The following is a 27,257-nucleotide window of genomic DNA, read 5'->3' as shown; positions in this document are numbered from 1 at the left end:
CCCAGAAAGCACCCAATAAACAGGCTAAGAGAAGCCAAGGCAGCAGAAATCTGGTATCATGGTAAGTTACCCAGGTGAACTTGTAGTAAATTTCTGTTATTGGAAGCTCTTGCCATTGTCCAAAAATGTGACTCGTTGGTATTCTGGGACAGGGGAAGATACCTGGGGGCCTTTCTCAGGAAGGAAGAGATGCTTGGAGGTCCCTTCCTGGGTGAAACCCTCCCTGATTCCCACCTTCCTCCTCATCTCCAGACGGAGAGAATTGACCCCCCTCTTCTCCAGACATGCAGCACGTGTCGTTCCCCATGTTACAGTATTCTCAGTGTACACCAGGGACTGGCATGAGCTTTCCCTGGGCCATATTTCACTTAATCCTCGTGACAACCCCGTGGAAGAGGAAAGTGAAGATGAGCAAAGTGAAGTCAGAGTCATATAGATAACAGAGGGCAGGGCTGGGATTCAGCTGGCTCCAGTGCTCGACCTCTCCCTTACAGCCCATTATGACCCTTATCACGTGGTATGCTATTTCCATATCTGTTAGTCACATCCAGTAGACTGTCAGCTCTTCAGAGGCAGGAACGTAGAGGCTCTTTTAGCTATTTACCCCCAGCACTTAGCACAGTGCCTGGCTAAGAATGAATGAATGAACTATCTTCTCCAAAGCCCCAAGGAAGGACAGCATCATTATTCCTCCTAGGCCAATATGAATCATGGCCTCCATCCCCAGCCAAGCCTGGTGGGGAGAGCAGGGGGAGTTGCGGGGAAGGACAGGTGGCTGCATATGGAGGCTGCTCCTTCCCTACCGTGCACTTCTCACCCACGCCAGGAGCCCAGAGCTTGGTCATGGGAGCTGAGCCAAACCCCTCACTAGAGGTGAGACGTTGCTGGATCTTTAACACTATAAAGGCCATCCCATCTCCTCATTTTCTACATTTTTGCAGCATTAAATCACCATGGAGTTTATTCTCTCCTGCAAATCCTTTAACTCTATTGGACTCAGCAGTACTCTTGTTTCATGTTTGTTACTGTGGTTTATAGATTATTTCCTTAGTGACCCCAAATGAAGCTGCCACTTAATCCCCATGTGAGGTTCAGTTCAAAATTTCAGAATCAAAATAGTCTGTTAGAGGGTGGGAATAACTCAGTGGTGGAGTGCATGCTTAGCATGCACAGGGTCCTGGGTTCAGTCTCCAGTATCTGTTTAAAAAAAAAAATTGGTTAGGAGTGTGAAATCTGTAGTCACACAGTCCTGGGTTCAAATCCCAACTAACTATGTAAGCTTTTTAAGATTCTGTAAGCCTCAGTTTCCACTTCTGTAAAATAGATACAATAATAAATATCTCATAGAATTATTGTCAGATTAAATGAGATAATGAATTAAACAGTTAGCATAGTATCTGGCACATAGTAAGTGCTCAACATATGTTAATTTTTGAAAGCTAAATCTAGTTCAGGGACACCTAAGGCAGTTATGTAGGTGTTGGTATTCTCAGAATAAAGTCCAGATCACTCTGGCTGTAGGATTTCCTCTGGTTACCAGCAAACTCCCTGACCTCTCATGCAAAAGTTTACCTCTTACAAATCCTGTTCAAATACTGAGATCTCAACTAGCCTTTTTAATGCCTCGTTCTTAAACATGAAAAGACAATCAAGAATGCCTAGACATTAAAAAAGAAAAATCTGCAACTGAAAGAGAAAAACCAATATAAACAGCAAAGCTAACCCTAAACAAAGCAGAGAAAATTTGAGGAACAGGAGCGAAATGTTTAAACACAGATTTAGGAAGAGACTATAGCCATAAAACAAAGATATACAAAGAAATTGAGCATGATGGTTCCTCTAAACATTAAAAATAGAATTCCCATGTAATTCAGCAATTTTATTTCTGGGTATCCACCCGAAAGAATCGAAAACAGGGTCTCAAAGAGATATTTGTGTATTTGCCATGTTCGTGGCAGCATTATTCACAATAGCCAAAAGGTGGAAGCAACCCAAGTGCCCATCAACAGATAAACAAAATATGCTCTATATACTATGTAATATTATTCAACTTTTAAATGGAAGGAAATTCAGGCACAGGCTACAATGTAGATGAACCTTGAAGACATTATGCTAAATGAAATAAGCCAGTCATAAAAAGACGAATACTGTATGATCCCACTTACACGAGATACCTAGTATGGTCAAATTCATAGAGACTGAAAGTCAGATAGTGGTTGCCATTTAGAGGTTAGATAAAAAAGGAATGGGAAATTGTTTTTTAAAGGGTATAAAATGTCAGTTTGGGTAAATGGAAAGAGTTCTGGAGATTGGAGACTATGAATGTACTTAATACTGTGGAACTATATGCTTAAAAATTATTAAGATGGTAAATTTTGTTGTGTGTATTTTACCTCAATTTAAAATTTCTTTCTAAATATGATTTCCTATTTTTTTAGTCTTTAATTTTTGGGGGAGAGATAATTAAGTTTACTTGTTTATTTATTTTATTTTTTTAATGGAGGTACTGGGGATTGAACCAGCGACCTCGTGCATGCTAAGAATGCACTCTATCACTGAGCTATATACCCTCCCCCCCCATTTAAAATTTTTAATTGAGAACAAAAAAATAATTCTTGGAAATTGAAAGGGACGTTGCTAAATTTGTCAATGCATTGTAAGGATTTGAGGGCGAGGTTGAGGAAACACCTTAGTCCACAGAACAAAAAGACAAAGAGATGTAAAATATGAATTTTTTAAAAGAGATTAAAATGAATAATCCAGGAAGTGCAACATCTCACTACCTGGGAACTTCAGAAAATAATAATAATAATTAAGGGGAGAAAAAAGTTAAATCAAGAGAATTTCCCACAGAAAAAGGAGACACATCTTCAAACTGAAAGGGTCTCCAGAGTACCTAGCACAATAGATGTAAAAAGGTATAAAATTAGATAAATTAATATGAAATTTTAGAAAAATGTGGATCAAGACAAGATCCTAAAACCTGCCAAAGAAAAATAAATAATAAAACAGGCCATTTCCAAAGCTGAGGAATTCATCTGGCAACAGACTTTCTGCTAGCTACATTTCCAATTAGCAATAATAACTACCTATCACTGTAGCAGATGACAATGCAACAATGTCTTCAAACTTGGGGGAAATAGTCATCAGCCTGGAATTCCAAATCCAATTGAAATTGAGTAAGAGTAGAACATACAAATTTTCAGACACGCAAAGATTCAGAAAGTCACCTCTCCTGCCCTCTTTCTTAAGAATTTTTTTTAAATTTTAATTCTTAAAGAAGTTATTCAAGTACATTCTCCAGTAACTTCCTCAAACACTTATTCACAAGGAGTAAATCAAGAAAAGTAAACTAAGTTCATGAGGGAATAAACCAAGAAAGAGGAAGGTATGAATCACTGGAAATACTGAATTTACATGGGAATAAAACTAAATGAAAACATCAGTGTTACAGTTACGCAGCAGGCCCAGAAAGCAGCCAGTTCATATAGGAGCAGGAATGTAAAGTCCTATAGCAGAGAGGTTATGAGATAGAGTAGAAGAGAACTTGGAGAACAAGCCTTGGGCATGTGACAAAGGCACAGAATTCAGGCTTTAAAAGCAATTAGATACCAAGGAGAAAGGAAATATAAGAAAATCATTACCTAATTATAAACAAAACCAGTCCATACCAGACCAGGAAATCACTGAGATTCAAGAAACGGGTGGAATGAATACCACAGGAAAAAGAAAAAAGTAAAAAGATGGAAGATCTGGGAGATAGAATAAAGAAGGAATATACCTCCTCTTCCAACAAGCAAAAAGAAAGGCAATCATAAACACCAGAGAAAACAATAAATACATTAAAAGACAAAGTACAGATCAAAACAATGTATGATTTTGAGCAATGGGGGTATTATATGAATCATCTTTTTGAGCCTGGTGACATAAGCCTTTGAAAATGAAATGAAAACACATTGTAATGTACTATTTGGTGCTGCAAGTAAACTGTATTTGCCTAATTATATCAGTTTAAATACTGGAGTTTGGAAAAGGATTCAAATTTAAGAATTAACTTATAAAGAACTACAAAAGATTATAGTTACATATTATATAACTATGATTACATAAACTGTTATTTCTGTCAGCTGAGAAGCTTTAAAAGCAAAAGTACACCTGACAATATCCCAGTAGCAACAAACATACCAAGCACCCAAGTCTTGGAGATCTTGTCCTAATACTTTCTCCAACAAAAGGAACCAAGTTGGGGTGGATAGGGTATAGCTCAGTGGTAGAGCTCATGCTTAGCATGCATGAGGTCCTAGGTTCAATCCCCAGTACCTCTATTAAAAAGTAAATTAATTAAATAAGTAAAAGAGACCAGGGGTTCTTGGAAAAATGACTGATTCTAAGTCTGGGGTAGAAATATACAAGAAAACCCTAAAGCTAGGACCCTGGAATCCTAGGAATCTCAGTTCCAGAAACAAAGAGTGATCAAAAAAAAAAAAAATAGAAGGATGTTAAAAAGGAGATAAATGTCAGTGGATAAACCTGACAAACAATGTCAGTCTGGTGATCCACGTTTATATCACCAAAGGTAAGTCATACTGATAACACATTCTCTTGATATGATATATTGATAATGACATAATCCCAGTCTGACTGCAAGAAAAACATGAGAAAAATGCAAATTGAAAGACATTTTACAAAATACCTGACCAGTATTCCTCAAAACTGTCAAGGTCATCAAAAACAAAGCAAGATAGAGAAATTTTTAGTCTTAAGAAGCCTAAGGAAATTCAACTACAATTCAATGTAATATGATATCCTGGATTGGGTCCTGGAGCAGAAGGAAGGCATTAGGTAAAAATTAAGAAAATAAGCATAAAGTATGGATTTTAGTTAATAAAAATACATCAATATCAATTCATAGTTGTGACAAATGTGCAAATGTTAATGGGGAAACTGGATACGGAGCATACAAGAACTCTCTTTACTATTTGTGCAACTCTTCTGTAAAAACATAAAATAATTCTAAAATAAAAACACTATTTTTTAAGTATATCTGATAAAGATTAGGAAATGTAAGGGGAAGAGAAATGAAATGAAGGATAAGGTGCTAATTCTTCATCTTGGGGACTAAAATGATACAATCTATGGTCAATGAAGCAAGAAATGGAGGTTTACATCTGTTACACGAAATGGTAGAATTGACTAGTGGAAGAACAAGACAGTGTCATAACTATGTCAAGAAAAGTGAGAAGCAGAAATATAGGGGTACAAGTCAATAGAAAGTGTTTGCAGTTGGTTAAAAAAAAAACCTATCATCACGGGAACTAAAATGAGAAAGAGCTAGAAAGGGTTTGCCTTAGAGGAGAGGGATTGAAAGTGGAGAGAAGAGTCCTTCCATACCAGTTTATTTTCCTTTTTTATTTTACTTTTTTACTGAATATACCATTCTGTTTTTTTGACTATAGGCATTTATTGCTTTGATTAAATTTTTTTAATGAAATGGAAAAATTAAAGTTCTTTAACCTAGTTAATTCAGTCATGACAGATATGGAAATGAAACCCACCCAAAGTGTTGTCTTTCCCAGATAAAAGACTGAAAGCTTCCTATTAAAATGCAAATGAGTATTCTTAAGAATCCCATCTATGGAGAGATGCTAATAAAGACAAATCTTTCAGGGTGGACATAACCTGCCATTAATGTAAAAAAAATTGTGGGTTATAAATGCAAAGGGGAAGGTGGCAACTGAACCCACATAACCCAACACTTCCGATCACTGGACTTGTGCAGAGATAAGGAAGGGGAACTGAGCATAGAATACTTAATATTCACTGACCCTGGAATCAAGGGTTGAAAGAAGAAATTCTGAGAACCACGTTCCCAGGTAGATCTAATACCTTTTCCCAGCAGAGGGAGGTGGGCCAAGAGGCAGAGCCCAGAACAGGAGAATAAGCCGCTGGCAACAAAGCTGGATTTGTAATGTAGTTGCTCCTCTACCTCTTGGAGGAAACATGGCATAAGAGAGTCCAGGTGCAAATAAATTACTTCTTCAGCACATGGAGACAGTTGTTGACAAAAATATAATCAATGGTTGATCAAAGAAAGAAGGAGAAAATGTTATTCGAGCCAATCTAAGGATTACAACATGGGAGACAGTCTTTCAGAAAGCTCTGAGGACTGTTCCACACATCAGTGGTCAAAATACAATTATGAATATTTTTGAGACAAAGGGTTATACATCAGATGATGTATTTACAGTTTACACAGTCCAGATCTGCACATACAAAATGAGTAGTAGGTCCTCATGACCCCTTACAAGATTAATAAGGAACGTTATCTTCTAAGGAGGTCTGGCTAATGCAGATTCACAATACACACTAAAGAGGAGGAGGGAGGAGAAACAGGCAAAGAAAAATTTCATATTTTGATTTTTCTTGTTTTGCCATAAAATATGGATTTTATTTCATCACAGTGTAAGAAAATATTACTTCTAAAAATTTTAGACTAGAAGCTCTATAAAATGAATCTCTATTCTGAGATAGGTCTGCAAATGTGTAGGCAGATAGGGGTCCCCAGAGTGAGACAGGAGAGAAGGGGGCAGGGCACAGCCACTCAAGGAATGACAGCAACCAAAATGGTGGAAGATTCACCTCCTAGCTGGCCTTGAGGATTAAGAGGTTTGACTTCTAGCAGACCTTGAGCTTCATTATATGCTCATTGTAACAGTGTGATCAAATAACATGCTCACAGGCGCCATGACAGCGCCAAGGCTAACAGCAAAAGGCCAAACAATAGGAGGTGGCCCAGTCCCTGGGAATCCCAGCCCCTTCCCCAGGGCAGTTGGATTGATCCCGCCTGTAGGCATGTGAAGCTACTGAGACCATAAATAGTGACAACACCATGCCTAGTGGCCCTTGGCACTCTCTCTCCCCTTTGGAGACAGCCCGTGCTCTGTCTATGGAGTGTGTACCTACTTTTACTTTAACCTGAGCACCCAATTCCGACACCTCTTTCCTTGCCTTTCTCTTGCCTTACACTCAATGCAGTATGTATCTCTCTAAATAAATCTACCTTTACTCAACGGTGGCTCACACTTGAATTCTCTCCTGCACAAAGTCAAGAACCCACACTTAGCAGGGCACATCCCAGGGGCTCAACCGAGACCTGGGACTCGGCCCTCCTTACACCCCACATCCGTTTTCCTGCATCAAGAGGAAGCGAACCAGACATTGCTTCCTTGACACAGAAGAAGTCACTTTAGGCCTAAGCCATTTTGTGATATAAACCTGGCCACAATGCTTGCCCTTGGAGCAGAATAGTTCTCCGAAGTTAATGATTTTAAGAGGGAAAAAAGTGCTAAGAACAAGCAGCTATGACTAGACTAAGGAGATAACCCTATCAGTTGCAAAGATTCCCAGTTCTGTTTCGAAGGTAAAGATTAGCCTAAAGCACATTCTTGAGCTGTTTTGCAAGATCCAAATCCCCTTGAGCACTCAACCACCAGACTGACTGGAACCTAAGGACTGATGATGCTGACCTTTGCTGACCATTGTCCAGTCAACAAGAGCCTGGACTCTGTCAACCTTTGCCCCCGTTCTATGCTGAATTCTCCTCTGCTTAAGCCCCTTCATGAATATGCATGCACCCTTAGCTTAAAACTTCCCAGTCTTGCTGTTGGGGAGACACGACTTTGAGAAGTATCCCTAAATGTTCTCCTTACTTGCTGTTAGTAGTAAGTCCTTCCTTCTCCCCATCTTTGGCTTGGTTGTGTCTTTTGGCTCAACACCCACCAAGAGGCAAACCAAGTTTTCAAGTAACAAATGTACTTGCCAATGATATTTGACTAGCCCCAAATATCAAAAAAAATCCAACCCAAAATATAACTACTATGAGAATAATATGTCTTTGAAAATTATTATGTTAATTTACAATGTTACCAAAAGGTCCAGAATGCATGAAGCCCAGAAAAAGAGACTGGAGATCAAACTTTCATTTGCTTAGTTTGTTGGGTTTTTTTTTGGGGGGTGGGTATTTTTCACAGGAAAGATGATACTCTAATTCTAAATGAGGGACTTCTGGTTTTAACTCTGATGGATAAAGAGCTGGAAGTTATCACTCCTATCCTTAAAACAAGAAAAACCTGGACAAACTGAAAATCAATTGTTTCTCTTGGACCCATTCAGAGAACTGAGTTTGCAGGGGAAACTGCTACCCTGAAATCTGGAGAGACAGACGACTCCAGAAAGTCACAGCCAACATCTGCTTACCAGGAAAAGAAGCCACTGGAGCCATTAACTGGTAGGAACAACTGAACAGTAATTTTGAGGAATTGCTGGAGGCTGAATGTGGGCTAATGTGAGAGTGTGAAATCCATGAGGGCTGCGGTCTTAGGAGGGTTTCACACTTTCATGGACTTTACTTCCAGGAACCCCATCAGGTTCTCACAATAAAGATCAAGAAAGACCCTTATGCCTCTTGCAGGGGGAGGGAAAGAGTAATCCTAGTGAAATATGCCCAGAGCTTTCTTCATAACAAAAGCTTCTTCTGCAGAGAAAAGACAGTACCAGAGCCTACCCCAGAACCATGAGGGGAGAGTATTTCTCTGGGCTTCTCTGGTCTTCCTGTGTCACGTGAGGGAGATAAAAAAAAGCTGTGCAAGAAGATATATTTGTGAAGTAACAAGGCAGAGACATAGACCCACTAAACAACTCATTAAAAGAAATTTAATTAGAAAATGACGGACCATCCCCCATCCCACACCAAATCTCCAATATAATAATGGTGGATTATAGCTGAAGGAGCTACAAGACACACACTCTCTCTGATGTAGAACCATTTAGGGAAGATCAATGTCAAGAGAGGAGACAAAAACAAGGACCCTAAGGAAATTCAAAGTCTCTGACACCCACAGCTACAACAAACTCTGAACAAATCCTAACTCCTAGCCAGATTAGCATAAATCCTGACACTGGAGACCTGTTTACCTCAACCCCTATGACCTGATACAGCATGTCTGGCTTTCAACAAAAAATTACAAGGCACACCAAAAGGCAAGGAAAAACACATTATAAAAAGACAAAGCAAACATTAGAACCAGACTCAAATATGACACAGATGTTGGAATTATCAGATATGAAATTTTTTAAAACTGTGATTAATGTGTTCAGAGGTAACACGGGGAAAGCAGGCAACATGCAAGGACAGACAATGTAAGCAGAAAGAAATTAAAAACACTGTAATGGAAGTAAAGAATGACCTTAATGGGCTCATCAGAAGATTAGACTTGGCTAAGAAAAGTATCAGTGAGCTTGAAGATAGGTCAATAGAGAATTCCCAAGGAAAATGAAAAGAAAACCGGAACAGAAAATCCAAGATCTATAGAGCAATTTAAAAGATGTAATAAGCATGAGACCAGAATGCCAGAAGAAAAATAAAGTGCCAGAAGAAAAACAAAGTACCAAAAGAAATATTTGAAGTAATAATATTTGAATAATAATTTGAAGTAATAATGGCTGAGAATTTTCCAAAAGGGATGACAGAAATCAAATCTGAAAGACCAAGCACAATAAATACCAAAAACTAAAACCAAACTAAACAAATCTACATCTGGTTATAAGATATTCAAAATGAGGAAAACCAAAAACAAAATCTTGAAAGAAGCCAAAGGAGGAAAAAGTAGATCACCAGTAAAGGAACAGAGGTAAAAATTACAGCAAATTATTCTTGTCACATAGTATGCAAGCAAGAAGAGTGTAGCATAAAGTATTTAAATTAGTGGGGGGAACATCACGAACCTGGAATTCTATATTTGACTAAATTATCTTTCAAAAATAAAGAAGAAATAAAGACTTCATTAGACAAACAACTGAGGGAATTCACTGTCAGCTGACTTTCCTTGCAAGAAATGTTAAAAGGTATTTTTCAGGCAAAGGACAATAACATGTATCAGAAACTTGGATCTACATAAATCAAGGGAGGGCATCAGAAAAGTAATAAATGATGGTAAAACAAAATCTTGTTTTTCTTATTCTTAACTGATGTAAAAGATGATTATTTAAAGTAACAACAGAAACGATGTATTTAATGATTATTGCATACGGATAAGTGAAATAAATGACAGCAGTGTCACAAGGGATGAGAGGGAAGAATTGGGAGTACTGTTTTTAAGGCACCTACACTACACATGAAGCAGGACTAGTGTCATTTGAAGGTGGATTTAGTTTAGTTAAATATATATACAGTGCTGTCTACAAAATGGAGATAATAACAGTACCTACCTCATGGTGTTGGTCTGAGATTTAATGAGGATTTCATGTAAAGAACCTAGAATGGTGCCTGACATTAGGAACTCAAAAAATGTTAGATATTGCGCTAGGACCTAGCAGCAAGACTCTCCTGGTGTTTAAGAGAGGTAGACAGATCTCCCTATCCCCTTGCCCAGACAGCACAATATCTAACATTTTTTTGAGTTCCTAATATATGTCAGCTCTGGACCCTCTCCCTAGAAAAAAAGCAGTAAAGTAGAATTTTGCAAAATATTTCAGAAACTTTAGGGACCCCTAAGACTCATCATTTATCGACCTCATATATACTAGAGGGAAATGTCCAGAGACCAAAAGAGAAGCAGTGCCGGCCCCGCGGGGCTTCACCTCTGTAAGGCAGGTGGCGAGCTGAGCTGCGTGTTGTCACAGGGACGCTAGGTCACTGAGAATCAGGAATGGTAAATTCCCGGGACCGCAATGCCCTGAGAACGCAACTGTGTCACTGAGGCTGTGAAGTCCGGTAGCTGAATGAGATACGTACCGACCACCGGCTAGACTGAAATCTTGCGTCCCTCCCAACATCCTGGAGTCACGAGACAGGGGACTTAGGAGAAGACGGGATCTCAGAACTCTGGTCCCAGGCGCTAAGGGACGGCAGCGCTGTTCCTGGTGCTGAAACGCCGCTGCCGCAGAAGGGAGCAGCAGCCTGCGGTCCGGGTACAGCGCCGCAGCGTCTTCGGGAGCTGTCCAGTGCTGAACCGGATGTGGCCCGGCCTGCCGGGCTTAGACCGCAGCCTGCTGCCCCCCGCGGGCCCCGGACGGAGCTTCTGGAAGCACTGGTTCAGAGCAGAGCCTTGGGAGAGCAGGGAGCCGCGGGCTCAGAGCCGGGCATGGACCAGCTCGACTCCTACCAGGGGGGAGCTGGCCCTGACTTCCATGAACACGTCCTGCGTAAGGTAAGAATCTCCTCTAGTCCTCCGCCCCCTCTCAACCCTGGGAGAGGGCGCTGTCACTTAGAGTTCTCTCCATTCCCCTCACTTGGCTTTGGACTTAAAGAGAAACTAACCCGTATTGTGAGCCTGGGGAACCCTTTCTGTTTAATTCAGTTTGCTGCTCAAAATCGATGCGTGAGCGCGGGGGAGGGGCCGCCTCCAGAGGCTCAGATTGTCAGGAGCTTCGTTCGTTCATATAAATCACCTGTGTTCCTTTCTCACTCACTCTCTCCAGCCTCTCAATCCTTTGAACCCCTGTGCAGCCTCTCTCTAGGCAACATTTTTTTGATCCAAAACCCATCACCTTTAAAGAATCAGAACCTTATATTTGCCATAAAAACTCATTATTGCTCCTCGTACCTTTCTCTGCCCTCTTTATTCAGCTCTTATATTTCCTACTTTGTTAATACTGGTTTATCTATTAGTCTCTTGCAAGACTATACACGGCCCCACTCGTGGAGATTTTTTAAATCAAAATATCACTCTGAAAATTCCATAAATGTAAGCTTTGAAATAGTCTGATCCACCCTCGTCCCCTATCACACAGTTTATATTTGAGGAAACTCAAATCCAGAGAGGTAAAGTGACTTGCCCAAGAAAGCAAAGTAGTAAATGGCAGAGTGCTAAAAGACAGAAATTTTTATTCTAAGTGTAATATTCCTTTCTCCCTACAAGTGTAATTCATAGACCAGCAGCACTGGCATTACCTCAGTGCTTGTTAAGAAATGTGAAATCACAAGCCCTTCCCCAGACCTGCTAAATCTGAATCTGTATTTTAACACAATCCCTAGAAAATAAGTATGCACATTAAATTTTCAGAAGCACAGCTCTGTGCCATGCTGGCTATTTCTGACACAAATTGTGGAAAACCAACTATTAAGGGAAGTGGGTTTATAGATCTGAATAGTCCAGTGATTTCTCCCTCCAGGTTCCTGAGCCTCTAGGGTATAGAGAAGGAGAAAAATGTGTAGCTGCTCCAGTCAGAAAGTTTAAAAACCACTACAGTTTAAAGTAACTAGAATAAAATCTGTGTTCTTTGAGGCTGTGAATCTAGCCTCAGTAGAAAGTGCATGAAATCAAAAGGGAACATAATTACAAATCAATTACAAAAGCATCCTGGTGATAGATATATGGGTCTCTCCAAGTTTAAACCATCTTACAAAGATATAAACATTCATTTTAAAAGCTTTAAGATTTAGTGGCCAAAGTCTTAAAGTTATAGATCAAGTGTGGTCTTTCCCATCTCAATTACCCACACATGAAACGTAGGGTGTATCCCATGAGAACTTTCACTTCCTTCGGGTTTATTGATCACCAATTGGAAGAGAGCCTTTTCCTACAAGTTCCAATATATTTGAAGACAAATGTCTACTTATGACCAGTAAATGCTCAATGTCTTCAGCTTGGCTGAGAGTAGAAGCTGGCCTTAAACCTTCTGTGATGCCCAACAGAGTAACATATGTGTTCCCTTTCCTACAATGCTGATCATCTCCTACTGGTATTATTTCATTATTTTACATGACTTTTTATTGTGATCCACTTAGAAACCTTTTTGTAAAAGGTCAGGGTATCAACATATTTGTATTATTTTTAAGTTTGCCATGCAATAGAGTCCAAGGAGTTCCTGTTGATTAATTAGAACATATTGGGCTCCCCTCCTACATTAGTTGCTAGGAAGAGGGATTTTTTAAGTAAATATTTTATTGAGGTATAACAAACACAAGAAAAGCCAAAATTATGTATGTACACCATGATGGATTAACACAAAGTGAGCACCTCTGTGCAACCATGATGAAAATAAGATAAAACATCTCCAGCTTCCCCCAAACCATCCCCCACATATGCCTTTCCACACACTCTCCCCATTCTCCTCCTCAGAGGTCACCTTTATAGAGGGAGAAGTATTACTTAGTGTTTTGATGGGGCTGCCAGCTTTTATGTAGGAAAGTCCTGGAAACTTGCCAGAGAAGAGACATTGCTGTATGGTGGAAAGAAATCCCAGGCTTGGAATCAGACCAGACCTTGATGTGACTTTGAATGACATCTGTGAGCCTTACTTTTCTTATCTATAAAATAGGAATAATAATACGTGGCTTATTGTTTTTTGAGTGAGGGTGTTAGACAATACAATATAATATCTTTATTAATTTATTTCTCAAGCATATAGAAAACATTCAATAAATGGTTGTTATTAGGACATGTATCTTGGCTTCCAGAACAACTTCAACAGGAGTCACATTGGGTCTCACCTAAGATGGTGAAGCTTTGTGAGAAGAGCAGCAGCTAAACACACAGAGACACACACACATATTTCACAGGCACAATCCCATGGGATTAAGCTCACATACCCACCTACACAAAATTCACAACTTCTGTGTGAACATCACAACCCTGGTTCCCTAAGTTGAATGTCTCCTTTCTCTGGGAGGTGAGGTATGGGATGCAATGAGATTTCTCATTAAAATTCACTTATCTGAGAATCATACACCAAGTATCATCAGCCTTGGAGGGCACTTGCACTTGAGCTCATCATCCCAAGTGTTGGAGGCTGACCCAAATGAGCCTGAGTAACTCTTAGAATATTCCTTGAGTGTGGGCTGGAAGCTGGGAACTGCCTGGAAACAATGAGTCCATCCATCGCATGCTTGGAGTTTTTAAATAGAGTTGCTGTTGTTCTCACAAATCTGAATATTTGATGCAACTAAATAATTTAAAACATGTGAACAACCTTGCTGCTCTTTCTTGCAGAGAACTCCCAGCCCTCTCTTGCTGCCACTATAGTCTCCTGAGCCATCAAAGGCAATGATGTGAGTTAGGGGCTCAGAAATAGCCCACGGTGGGTTCTTTCTGTGCCAAGGCCTGACTTGACTTCTGGAAAAATGAAGCACAGAATGGGGGGCAGCTTTTGCCCCAGATGCTAGTGAGTCAGAACAAAGACACTTCAGTTCAAGAGCTTACTTCCTAACTCACCAGCACTGTAATGAACATCCACATGCCAATCTTGTTCCAAAAGGAGCAAATAATTACTAAGTTAAAGTCTCCTCTATAGCATCTAAGAATGACCAGTGACCAGGAGGCATAAAGATATGGACTGTCCATCACTCATCCAGGGCTTGGTTCTCACTGGGGGTAAAATGGAATTATTAGATAAGGACAAAAGGTCTCTGCCCTACAAGGATTCCCACTCCCTCTAATTCTGCTCCAACACCTCTCCTAGGTGAGTGGGAGATTTAAGCAGGTCACACTTACTCCTCACTCTCCTCTCTTGTGCTTTGTACTTCATGTCCTTCTACTGCTCATCTTGTGTATCTACATCCTTCAAAAGTCCATGTGCCTTATCTAGTCATTCAGGAAACATGTATTGAGTATTTCCAAAGCGTAGAAAATTATGCTGGTAATTTTAGAGAACATACGCACACACCCAAAAAATGGTTCCCACCTTCAATAAGCTTGTGGCCTGTAAAACATGCCCACAAATTGCTAGAATGCTGTCTGAAGTCTCAGGCGTGCCCTAAGGAAGATACAATGGGATAACTCAGGAAAAAATGGTTGCTTCTGACCTCAATTTGAGGCCAGACCCTTTCTCTCCCATGGCCTCTGATTGAGAGTTAATATCTAAGAGAGACAAAGTTCCATACACCAGCCAGCCTCCCTCCCCAACAAAGGTGTCACCCACTGATCCTAGAAAAGGGTTTGGGTTCACTGGCATTTTTCTTCCCTGCCAGACAATTTTCCCAGGGAAAGACAAATCAACCAGCAAAAGGCCATACCAGCTATTCCATCTCCCTCTACCATTCTTTATCCCTCAGGGACAAATATCCAGTGCTAATGAAACACAAATTTGTGGTCAAATAATGCGATTCCACAGAAAAATCCATGCTCTATAAGTGAAGAGATTTTACTTTCAAAGTGAGTCCATCATACTTCAATGAAGTGGTTTTTTAAAAAAAAAAAAAAAGAAGGAAGAAAGAAAGAGGAAAGAAGAAGAGGAAGAAGAGGACGAGGAGGAAAGAGGAGGAGGGAATGAGAAGGAGGGGGAAGAGAGAGGACAAAGAGAAAGAGAAAGAAAAAGAAAAAATATATAAAAAGAAAGTGTGAGAGTAGTAGCTCCAGCTCTTGCCAGATTCTCATCCTCAGCTCAGAAACAGACAAGAAAGCCAAGAAGTTAGCTGCTCCACCCCCTGTAGAATATTTCCATTTGCTTGTTTTCCTCTCTTGCTTGCTCTGGAGACTTTCAGATAAACAAATGATGTGCCTTTAAATCATTAACAGTCTCTGACCATCTGGGACTCCTTTGACTAATTTGTCGGTCCCACCCAGATCCCAGCACAGCCAGTTGGCTTAGGGAGTGTTGCTGGCTGGTTCTCCCAGATAATCTCAGCAGGAAATGACCGTGACTCTGCCCAATGCCTCAAAGCCCTTTTCCAAACTCTCAGGCTTCCCTCTCCAAGCACTCTTCCCTCTGTTTTGGACTCCCTGGGACCATTAATGAGGAAATACCTGAAAACTCACTAGCGTTGTCAGGCCAACATTTCCTTTGTGAGCTGTTCTGGGAAAGGGTTATGCCTTCCTTCATCTTCAGGGTAGGAAATCCAGCTTTGCATGAAGTAAACAGCCAGAGGTGAGCACCAGGCTAATGAACTGTGGAACTGGACATTTGAAGTGGCTCTAAGATTATCCCAGCATGCTCCTTGCTTCCATCCTCCTCTCTCAGGCAAGAGAAACAATCCCTGCAGATTCCAAGTGAGAAAGGAGATTACAGCTTCCTTGCTACCTAGCAGGGAGCTCAGGCAATGTGCTTCCCCAGCTGGAATAGCCCTGAACCATCTTCCCGCCTCCAACCAGAGGAGGTTTTCTTGGGACAGATGAGAGCGCTCCAAGTCAGCAGCAAACAGCGGATCTGGAAATCTTAACCTCTAACTGACTGCGCCATTCAAAGCCTCCCGGTCCAAGCCCGGCCCCTGAAGTTAGTAAGGTCCTAGGTGGTGCAAGTGAAAATCACGTAACTGTTGAAACAAGCAGAGCTCAAAGTTCCCCTAACAAATGATTCCTATTTCCCTGATCTTGATGCCAAAATCTGGTCCCCCCCTTCTTATTTGCATTTCTGCTTCTTAGTGGACAGTTTCTACCCATCAACATATGAGTGTCTTTTAATAATGTGTGCTTATGTAAGTGCCATAGGTATGCTTTTAAGCGTCTTGAGCCAAACTCTGTTTAAGCTCTTATTTTCTCTTGCTGTCTATTCCTCTGCTCCTGGCTTCCACCAGCACACACACACACACACGCACGCACGCACGCACGCACGCATGCACACGCCCCTCCTTTCACTTGTGTAGACAGGGCCAATGATAATGTGTTCTTATTCTTTCTCTTCTTCTGTTGTTCTGAGCCCTTAAAGGCAAAGCAAACCTTTCCCTTCCTCCTCTTCGCTCTGCAGTTTAAATTTTGCATCCATGCCACTGCCAGCAACTCCGCTTTTCAAAAAGTAGACCTGCCCTGTATCAGAGCAATACCCCCAGGGGACAGTCAGGGACTAGTAAATACAACTTCCAGCCCCTCCCAGCTTCACATAGAGAAGCCGCTTAACCTCTGGAAGGGAACGAAGCTGCTGGCACGGACTCAGCCCCCCTCTAGCCACTCAGAAACCTCTCCCTCTGTGAGGAGCAGTCCCAAACCTTCTTTTTTTTTTTTTTTTTTTTTTTTTTTTTGTTAACAGTTTTTAATGAGTTACAGTCATTTTACAATGTTGTGTCAAATTCCAGTGTAGAGCACAATTTTTCAGTTATACATGTACATACATATATTCATTGTCACTTTTTTTTGCTGTGAGCTAACACAAGATCTTGTATATATTTCCCTGTGCTATACAGTATAATCTTGTTTATCTATTCAACTTTTTGAAATCCCAAACCTTCTCTTTACCCAGATTTCCCCCCTTCTCTGGGTCCCCTTCTCAGATTTCATTAAGCTATGAACTGAGAAGTATTGAAATTATCGGCACTCTCATCCAGAGGGACCTAGTGAGACTCAAAATTGTTAATGATAAATGATAAAAATACACCTTGTTCATTTGTGAAGCATTATAGTTTACAAAAAAATAAAAACCTGTGATATATGCTATGACACTTTATTCTCACCCCATGCTTTTTCCAGTAGATGTTATAATTAATTCCATATTATAATAAGGAAATAGAAGCAGGATGCGAAAAAAATAGTTACTTGCTCAAGGTCACAGCAGGTAGGTATTATGGGAACTCAAATAACAACAGCAGGCCCTGACAAAGCAGGTACGTGCCAGACACTGTTCTAAGCACTTTATATCCTTCAATCCAACAATGACCCTATTTTAATCTCATTTTACAGATGAGTAAACTGAGGGACAGAGAATTAAGAAACTTGCCTAAGGTCACTCAGCTAACAAGAGGCAGAGCCCAAATTCAAACCCCAGCAAGCTGGACATGCAAAGGAATAGAGTCAGGAGAGGGCAAAGGGCTTCGCCAAGGGGATCACAGACTGTCATCGCTTTAGGGTGTCGACGCAGTCCAGTGTGTGGCCTCAGCTCTGCAGGGCTGAAGACCCAGTTTTTCTCACTCAGTCAAGAGTGGATTCATCTCTCCAGGCAGGCTTGTGTTAATCAGACTCACAAAGCTGAAGTACTGTCCTAGATGCCAAGACACATTATAATCAGATGATGGTTTGCTAAGCATGAAATTCAGGGGGGAAAAAAGGAGAGACTTGGGGAATTCAGACATTTAACAGTATCCGGCTGATAGGGTTTGGTGGCTGGGCTGCAGCACAAGGACGGCCTCAGTCTACAACTCCCTCAGCCCCTTCTACCCCGGGTCCTCTCCACCCTGACCTCTGCCTCCCTCAACTGTGCTTAACTGTGACCTAGGTCAGGTAGGCATTCTATCCTCACCAGATCCCCAGTTTCCTGCACTCCTTTAGGGACCACTTGCCTTTGAGCTTGAGAATGCCCTGGACTTGACCTGGTTATGGGGAAAGAGGAAGGTGGGGGAGGGACGCTTCTTCTTCAGGAGCCTCCGTCAGGCATACCCACAGACGTCATCCCCCATCTCTGCTTCCATCTTGCTCAGTACCTGCGTCAGGGCCCTAGGGATTTGGGTCTCAGGGGAGAGAACCATGAAAGAGAAAAGGTTATTGGGGCCATCTCCTTACATTGTATCAGTGCTCCATTCCACGTGCCCCCCTTGAAACCAGGCATTTCTGGTTGAGAATCTTGGGAACAGATTCAGCAAACATCTGCTGGCTATTGTGTGCTCCTGAGCATCCAGGAACAAGGCCCATTGCCCACCCCAAGGGGCTGGCAGGATGGATGGACCAGTAGTCTGGCACAGAGAGGACTCAGGCCACATCTGACTTTAGCCCAACGTGACACATGGACATCAGTGCCCATAAAGACTTCTTAAAGGTCAAGGATCTCTCATCTCACATGGTGGAAAGCCTTAGGGACCAGGTCAAATGCTGGCAGCTCTCTCAGGCTGCCACCAAGTTCTGCGTCCTGACTCAGTGACTGATCTGAAAGGCTGGAAGATCCACAGCTCCAGGAGGGGGCTCTGCCTCTGAAGGTCAGAATGGCTCTGGATCCCCAAAACAGAGATTCCTTCAAGCCCACGTCCAAGAAAGGAAGGGGTTCCCCAATGTACTTCTGAGAAGTGCCTGGAGCAAAAATCCATCCCCCGGCAGAGTCAGATTCAGAGAAGCAAAGCCAGCACACCTCCCCCAGCATCTCTAAAGATCTGAACCAAAAAAAACATCCAAACTCAAAAATGCCAGGGCCCTGGCCCCTTGGGATGAGAGGCTGATTGGTGAGGAGAAGCTTGTGAGGTGAGGGGCCAGGTGAGCTCTGGGGTCGTGCCCTCCAAGACCCACTTCCCCATGCCTGAAAAGCCACATCTGCCCTATATCAGAGCAATACCCCCAGAGGACAGTCAGGGACTAGCCTAGGGCTCCTCTAGACATCACAGTACAGCACCACAAACACATGAGAAGGCCACAAAGAGTGGTCCCTGACCACCGCTTGTCCTTTCCAACCCCTTCCTGTCCACCCCTACCTTGCCCACACCCTGTCTGTTCACCCTTGTCTTGTCCATCAACTGTCCTGTCCACTCCCTGCCCTGTCTGCCACCTGCTCTGTCCACCACTTGCCCTTTTCACTGATTTTCTTAGAGCCAGAGGCAGCTCACTAGCAATAAAACAAAACTGGAGGGGATGGAGGGTAACAGCTCAGTGGTAAGCACGTGCTTAGCATGCATGAGACCCTGGGTTCTATCCCCGGTACCTCCATTAAAAAGAGACAGAGAGAGAACTGGGCTTGGAGTGTCAAAAAATACTGGGCTTTTATTCTGGCTCTGCATTAGCTGATTGTCCCTCCTTGGACATTTCAAACAGCCTTTGTAGTTTGCAGAGCAGTCACACGGAAGTTGTCTCATTTGATTTCCACAGCACTGAGCGTAAGCAGGACAGGCAATATTATTGCCTGTAAAAGGGGAGCTTGGTGATCAGGACCCTTTTGACTGCCAGTGACAAAACCAACTCAAACCATCTTAAGCGAAAAAGAGAATTCGTTGGCTGATGTAACTGAGAAGCGTGGGGATGCTGCCGACATCCAGCTCAGTTGGATCCAGGGACTCAGACAATGGTATCAGCCTCTCGCTGACCCTCAGCATTCTTCCCTCTGGCTCAGCTTTAATCACGGGTGGGCCTCTCCTCATGGGGTCGCATGGTTGCCAGCAGCTCCAGGGTCACATCCTCATAGCTCGTAGTTTCAACTAAAATCCTAGATCTAACGCTCATTGGGCTGAAATGGGTCACAAGTCCACCCCTGAAGGTGGGGTCAGTCCTGCCCAAGCCGCATCAATGGAGAGTGGAGGAAAGCCATTTACAAGGAAAATGTGGGTGGTGTTAGCTGTGGGCTAGTCATGCAACGACAGATGCCCCCATGCTAATCCCAGGTGTCACTTGAGACTGAACAATCAAACTTGGTTTATTAATAACCAGACTTAAGAAATGAGCTGACGTCACCCTATAAAGCGATTGGCTTATTGGGGCTGTGGAGCCAGACCTCACCCTGCGGGTGGGAGTAGACCTTCCTGTGGAGGAAGAGGACCCAACTTGCGATCACCCAGGGAGGAGGCTGACGTGGGGGTGCAGGGGATGAGGACGCAAAACTCAAACTGGACTGAAGGGAAGATCTTCCTCCTCATTTTGGGATCAGAAGCAGGTGCTGTGAAGATGCCTGGATTTTTCCAGTGGGGGCTAAGGCGTGAGCAGTCCACGGACTCATGACAGCAGACGAGAAGTGAGGCAGAACCCTTCCAAACAAGGCCAGTTTCGTGCAGGTACAACTCGGGCCATCGCACAGGGCCCCACGTTTGGAAGGCCTCCAGGACTGGTTTAATACTCTTGCTGTCACCATCTTGAGAGTCTGAATTTTTGTACACGGAGCCCCAGATTTTTACTTCGTGCTGAGAATCACAAATTATGCAACCACTCCTGCTGTCAGATAAGAACCTCTGGGGGGTCTGAGCCTGGGTCTCTGCGGTGGTTCCGAGCTGTTCCCTGAGCGATCCTCCGGGGTATCGCTCGTCTTTTGGCCTCACCCTATGGCTGTGAGGAACAGGAGAAGGGCTACCTTGTGCTCTGGGCAGACTGGCTAAGCGGTGAGCTGTATTCCTCCCCCAGGCAATCACTGTGTCAGCAGTGGTGGCCGTTAGCAAGGAAAGGCCGTGCCCAGCAGAAGAGCAATCCGCAAGGGTCGTGGGCAGTGGGAAGTAAGGCAGGGAAGGCAGATCAGAACACCCAGGTGGATACGCAAGGTCCCAGCCTCGGGCAGACCCCGGGGGGTAGGTAGGTGGCTGCCTCAGAGACTGGGGGAGAAGTAAATGAGTCTTGTGTTTGTGATGTGAGTGCCGTGCTGGGTGAGCAGTGTGCTTTTATTGGCGGCTAGCAGTTAATAACGGGAGCCATTATTATTAACACAATTTTAACTACAAACTTGAGAAATGCAAATCAGTTACCTGTGATGCTGCCGCTTCAAAACACATACCTTAAATGAAAATGGAATTGTACCCTAAATTTTTCTATATGTGTGTGTGTGTGTGTGTGTGTGTATGTATGTATGTATGTATGTATATATATATATATGTACGTGCATGTATATATCTATGTATGTGTGGATCTGTGTGTATGCATATATGTACATACATATATGTATGTGTGTATATATATATAAACAGGCACTTTGTCATCCACATTTTTTTATTGAAGTATAGCCAGTTTGCAATGTTGTGTTAGTTTCTGGTGTACAGCATAATGGTTCAGTCATATATGTATATTCCTTTTCATATTCTATTTCATTATAGGCTATTACAAGATATTAAATACAGTCTTCTCTGCTATATGGTAGGAACTTGTTGTTTATCTATTTTTTATATATAGTCGTTATCTGCATTTTTCAATGACTCCATGGTATTCCACTGTATGGATACTTGAAAATTCATTGTTAATTCTGAAAGTTTGAAGATTAACAAAAGGTAGAATAGTAGAACAAAAAAGAGATGTCCATGTACTCACCATCCATATTTAGTAAATGTTAACATTTTGGCCTTAAAAAAAAAAGGCTTGAAGGAGTCTAGTACTGAGCATGTGGCCAGGAGCTCCCGAGGGACCTCCCAGAGCGAGCTGGAATCTGCTGGACAGGTGTCAGCAGGGTTCCAAGCTATTACACAGTGGTAACCGGAAGGTTACTTTGGTTACTTGGAGAACCCAGGCTAGAGGGTCTGCGGCATTTTGGTTAAGCTCCGTCTTGCAGAGGACTGAGCAGACTCTATAACAGACATTCTGTGGTCATTCAAGGCCACCCAGCAAACAAGTAAAGGACAGAACCCCACCCAGGGCATCTGACCTCAGGCCCTGAACTCCATCCCATTATCCTGCCAGCATGTCCCACCTTGGACCACCAGGGTCCACAGGAAAGGAAGGCTTGAAATAGAAGCTGCCTCAAGCCCCCTTCTGATGCTGAAATTCTAATGCTCAGCTTGGCCCAGGACAAACACCAAAGCACAGCCGATGCCAGTGGGGTCTATTCATTTCCTGATGCAGATTCAAGGCTCTGGCTGCCCAGACACTGTTGGAAAAGGAGGCCTAGTTAATTGCTGTTAACTAGGGCTCAGGAGCAACATTATCCGCTGGAGATTTGCCTCCATCAAAACCCAAATGCAAGATAGCAACCCCAGGAGAGCAAGCCAAGATTTACTGACACCCAGATGGCTCCAGGAAAGAATCTCCTTTGCTTTCCTTCCACTTTTATATCTAGTCTCATGCCTCAGATCTTTTTGGATAAAATACTTCACCTCTCCACTGGTTCTACTTTCACTTGCCATTCTGAGAGACATCAGGGTATTTCAGTGGGAGGACACAGAGTGTCTGGGATTTAGTCCTTCTGCTTTTGTGGCTTATTACTAATCTTACAAAGACTGTGTAAACTTCTGAAATGAGTGCATCATCTGAACTTTGCAACTCCTTCCAGTAACAAGAGGGCTGGCACTGGGCCCTGGGCAGTGTGACTGAGACCAAGGGTTGTGACCTGTCACTTCCTTGTCACAGAAACCCTCACCATCTTTGAGAGAGGGCAGCATTCTGTGTGGGGATGCCAGTCCAAGTGACAATCTCATCACCAGGTCCTTAAATACTATAAGGGCACAATTAGGCATTGGTTTGTAGTTTTATTAGGGGAGAGAAATAGTATGAATGTAAGAAGAGCTGCATCGATTTGTTAATTCAGTACAGAATACTGCATAATGCAGACCAGCTCATCTGGTGGCTTTGCTAATTAACATAAGGCAAGGAGACTGGGTCAAGGGTTGTGAAGGACACTCAGAGCCACGTGATGCAAGTATATTCCTCCTTGGAAGGGAAAAAAAAGACAAACAATGAGCTGTGTGGTTTCGGTGGATTTTGCCATGTTCCCTTTCTTCACTAGGGTGGTGAGTACGGGTGTTTGCTTCCTTATCCTTTATAACAGATATACATCTTATGTATGCACCAAATATTTAATAACTTAAAATGAAACAATTAATAAGCTAATCGATGACAGGATTGGGGATATCTGGGTTTGTAGCACTGAAGATGGAAAGCATGTTAGGGAAGAGGTGTGAAGCTTCAGAAACTCCCCCAGGAGGGAATTTTTATTCTGGAAGCTGATGTGGGAGGCTTCAGAAACTCCCCAGGATGGAATTCTTATTCTGGAATTTTTATTCTGGAACAAAAGACATCCTTCCTTTCTGCTAAGAGATTTTCTATCACACAAGGGTTCAAAATGTCTCTTCTCTATTTCTGACCCTTAGGAACAGAGTCTTACCTTTTCCTTAATTCTGAAACCATCCTTGGAGGTTCCTTCAGCAAAACCAGTCAGTCACCCTTCCTTGATGCTAGAACCACACACCCTCAGGACAGGGCCATGGGAGTTTGCGATCACAGTGGACTACTTTGGGGAAGGGCTTGTGCTTGGCAGGGAATCTGACTGATTAAAGGGGCCCTTTTCCCAACTGATGTAGGGCCATGGGGCCCTCATGAGTGACAACGTTAGTCAGCGTTCAGATGAATCATGTTACTAGAGGGCTTTAGGGGGACGCTAGACGCTAGACTACACCAGCTGGGACGTAGTGGGGAGAATCTATGTCTAGAGAACCATGTGAACAAAGTCATTGACTGCCAATCCTGAGTCCATATGTGAGCACCAGCCCTTGACAAAGTATCCATCAATTTGTAGGAGATTACACACACACATCGTAAATCCTTATTGGCATGAAGTTACCAGCTGTCCTTGGGAAACACTGCCTACTATTCTGACTTGGGGTGCTCAAATGTCCCTTCTTTTATGAAACTATGGTCATAACAGATGGTTTAGTAGAAACTTTCTTAACCAATCCCTTTCTTAACCAACTTATTAGGTCAACCAACACCCTTCAATCTCTTGGTGAAACATACTGACTTTACGCCCATGGCAACAGGTAGACCCTCCTGAAGGCCCCTCACTTCTGCTTTGACCTGTTGAGGTGCATGTTTAACAAGAGTCAATCGCATTCAGGCCCAAACTTGTTTAGGCCGGTTACACATGTGAATTATAATTATGCAGTTTAATGAATTCAGCCATAAACTAATCAATTAGGAGTATAAACAGAAAGGATGTTGGCCACTGACATAAGAGTGTAAACAGAAAGAGAACTGTTGTTTCTACAAAAAACTAAATTGAATGCTTTGGAAAGACAATAAAAGCATGCCATTTTTTAAAATGTCAAATTAGGAATGAATGAGAATAAAATTTTGGAGGTAAAAACACAAAAATGGAAAAGTGTTTTGCAATCAGATTGCTTCATGAGAATCTAGAATGTCTTGCTCTGTGTTAGGAAAACTGAAACTGGAACTCCAGCACCGGACAATGTGTGTGGTTTGTGCAGAAAAAGCAATACATCCCTTCTTCCAGCAGATCCATAAGCAAAGAAAAGACCTAGGTCTACATCCAAAAACTAGCAAATGACTACACATTCAGATATTTGAGCCAAAGTAAAGCATTTGGAGAAAGAATATATCTTTTTTGTGATCCCTTGATTTAACCAACTTTTCCAATGAATTGATCATTAACAATTCCAATTCCATTGGATAAAAATACACTTACTTGGGAAAATAAAAGGCTGACCATTATATCAGTTCCTCCTCATTGAAAAAAATTACTGGTACATAAAATCAACTGATTTTAGCTGTCTGGCCCTTCCAAGGCCAAGTGGCTATGAACTTCATTTTCAAGGTGTCAAGCAAAGGTAGCCTTCAGCCCTGCTTCAATCCAACATTTATCTTAATCATGTATTTTGAAGGTTCCCAGCCCAGCGTATTTTTCTCCCTCAACTGACTCTCAAAAGGGCTCCGTCTTCTGGAAGCCAGAAATATGCACATAGTTCCCAAAAGGAGACTGTCCAAACCCTCCCATTTTTATAAAGTGGAATCATTAAGTGTTAATAATTCAAAAGCCGAAAGAGGGAAACCCCAGGAACTTGAGTCAGGCTATAAATAACTGGGCACTCAACCAGAGCCGGGTGGTTAAATATCTTGGAGTTTGTCTTAACACAATGTGCTTTCCTAGAAAATGGTAAATGCCACCCTCACTCAGGCCAGAGAAACCTTACCTGAACTTTCTCTGTTGCAGTAAAGGTGCAAGTAAGGACCTAAAATCTGCCTTAGCAGAGTCTTTATGGAACAGCCGGATACGGCTGAGACAACACTGGGATACAAATTTATAAATGTTACGAAAACATTTCCTTTCAAACTGCTTGCAAATGCTTCCCTCTCCTCCTCCACCCTGTCTACTTCCCCAGTACGCTTGGGCTTGAACAAACTGGGCTGGATTCAGGGTGGGTTCCTGCAGTCCCAACCCAACACCTAAAGAAACTAAATGCCTCCCGTGAGGACCACCAGGCAGAAATCTACTCTGTAGATTCCAGATGCCTGGAATTTGGGGTAAAAACATTCTCTCCAGCAATACATCTGGCAGACAACATTTTTAAACCTTGAATAAGGCAATGAAAAGTAAACAGAGGGAATCTGTCATTCTAAACTGATTTACTTTTCCTCAGCTCAGCCAGGCTGCCAGAATACTTCCATATCCAACCCATATCACTGTCCAGATAAAGGAAGAAGCAACCAGACTCCAGTCAAATCAAACTGAGCTAGATTCTAGTCTTCTCTGTGTTTCTAGATTTATGTCATAAGTTTCACAACAATACCCTTTACTAGCATCTGTGATAGGTCACCAGAGGAGATGAATTCCTTACTATCCAACAGAAGCTTGCACTGATAGATTCTATTTTGTCCCGGCTGCTTAAAAACTCAACAATAAAGTCTCTTTATGTGCAACAGTTAAAATGGCGTAGTGATGCACTGGCCTCAGGCTTCCTGTTAAGACTTTTATTCATATATGTCAGCTCACTCTAATTTTGCTCTGCTTTGAGCTTTTTCATTTAAATATCTCACTGTAGGCACTTTTTTATTTTTAGTGGAGGTACTGGGGATTGAACTCAGGACCTCGTGTATGCTAAGCATGCTCTCTACCACTGAGCTATACCCAAGAGCCTGGTACCTTTTGCTCTGTAAATCTCAAAACAACTGGGGTCCAAAACAGTTTCACTTTGACCCATCCAGCTTAAATCACCATCCCAAGAATAATTAAGCTTGCTTGGGTTCTGCAGACTTCCCCAGGTTGTTAAAGCTCTTGAGATACTGAGGAATCATCTTCTGGGGAGTGGGAGTGGGAGCAAAGAGCATCCCACGCTGGGATGGCCATCCACCAAGGCCACCTCCCCTAGACCACTTGGTGTCACAGCTGTGAGAGGTCAGGGAAACCCTGGAACACACTGATAATGGCCCACTGAACATTCCTACGGCGCCCATACCTGCTGGGGCCCTTGCCTGTAACCCAAGCATAGCTAGTCCTTTCTTCCCAGGTCATGACTCTTTTCCCTTCATCCCAGCCCCAACCAAAAGAAAACTAAGCAAAGTAATAGTCCTTTGTCCTCCAGCCGGGAGGAATCATGGCTCCTCACCTCTCCCATTTCAGGAGGGGAGAAAGAAGTCTCTCCACTTCATGCCTCTGGGAAGTGGATCCTGAAATCCCTGTGGCTGCCCAGGTGACCCAGGACTCCCTTCCTAGAACGATGAACACAGGTGTTCCTGCTCCTGAAAGCTCGCCCTGGGTTCCCAAGTCTGAACCATCGTGTTACTTATGCATTCAGTCAACACATGAACATTGAAGAACCCACCACGTACCAGACATGAAACTAGGCACAGGGAATATAGCAGTGAGTGAGACAAAATCCCTGCCCTCAGGCAGCCTACAGCCTGATGGAGAGGGGGAGACAATTAACCCACACAGCAACAAATAAGTTAGCTCATAAAGTAGTGAAGGCAACGTGACAGAGAGAAATCAGAGGCGTGGCAGGG

At 42.6% G+C, this 27,257-nt stretch overlaps 1 protein-coding gene and 1 long non-coding RNA gene across 2 annotated transcripts in view; one reads left to right on the top strand and one right to left on the bottom strand.

Moving 5' to 3' along the window:
- Window positions 1-10,814: 10,814 nt before the first annotated feature.
- Window positions 10,815-27,257, top strand: part of LOC135323122 (ras-related protein Rab-44-like) — a gene marked incomplete at its 5' end in the record, with an annotated part of 48,041 nt that continues 31,598 nt past the window's right edge. Inside the window, one exon of the mRNA XM_064494784.1 lies at window positions 10,815-11,207. Coding sequence (XP_064350854.1) covers window positions 10,815-11,207 — 393 coding nt within the window. The remainder of the gene's footprint in view (window positions 11,208-27,257) is intronic.
- Window positions 17,357-21,377, bottom strand: LOC135323244 (uncharacterized). The gene is made up of 2 exons (XR_010384558.1): window positions 18,203-21,377; window positions 17,357-17,904 (listed from the first exon to the last, which is right to left on the bottom strand). It is a non-coding gene; the product is annotated as an uncharacterized LOC135323244 (long non-coding RNA).

Source organism: Camelus dromedarius, chromosome 16 (assembly GCF_036321535.1).
Source record: "Camelus dromedarius isolate mCamDro1 chromosome 16, mCamDro1.pat, whole genome shotgun sequence".
Taxonomy (NCBI): domain Eukaryota; kingdom Metazoa; phylum Chordata; class Mammalia; order Artiodactyla; family Camelidae; genus Camelus; species Camelus dromedarius.
This window is presented reverse-complemented; position numbering and strand designations above follow the sequence as displayed.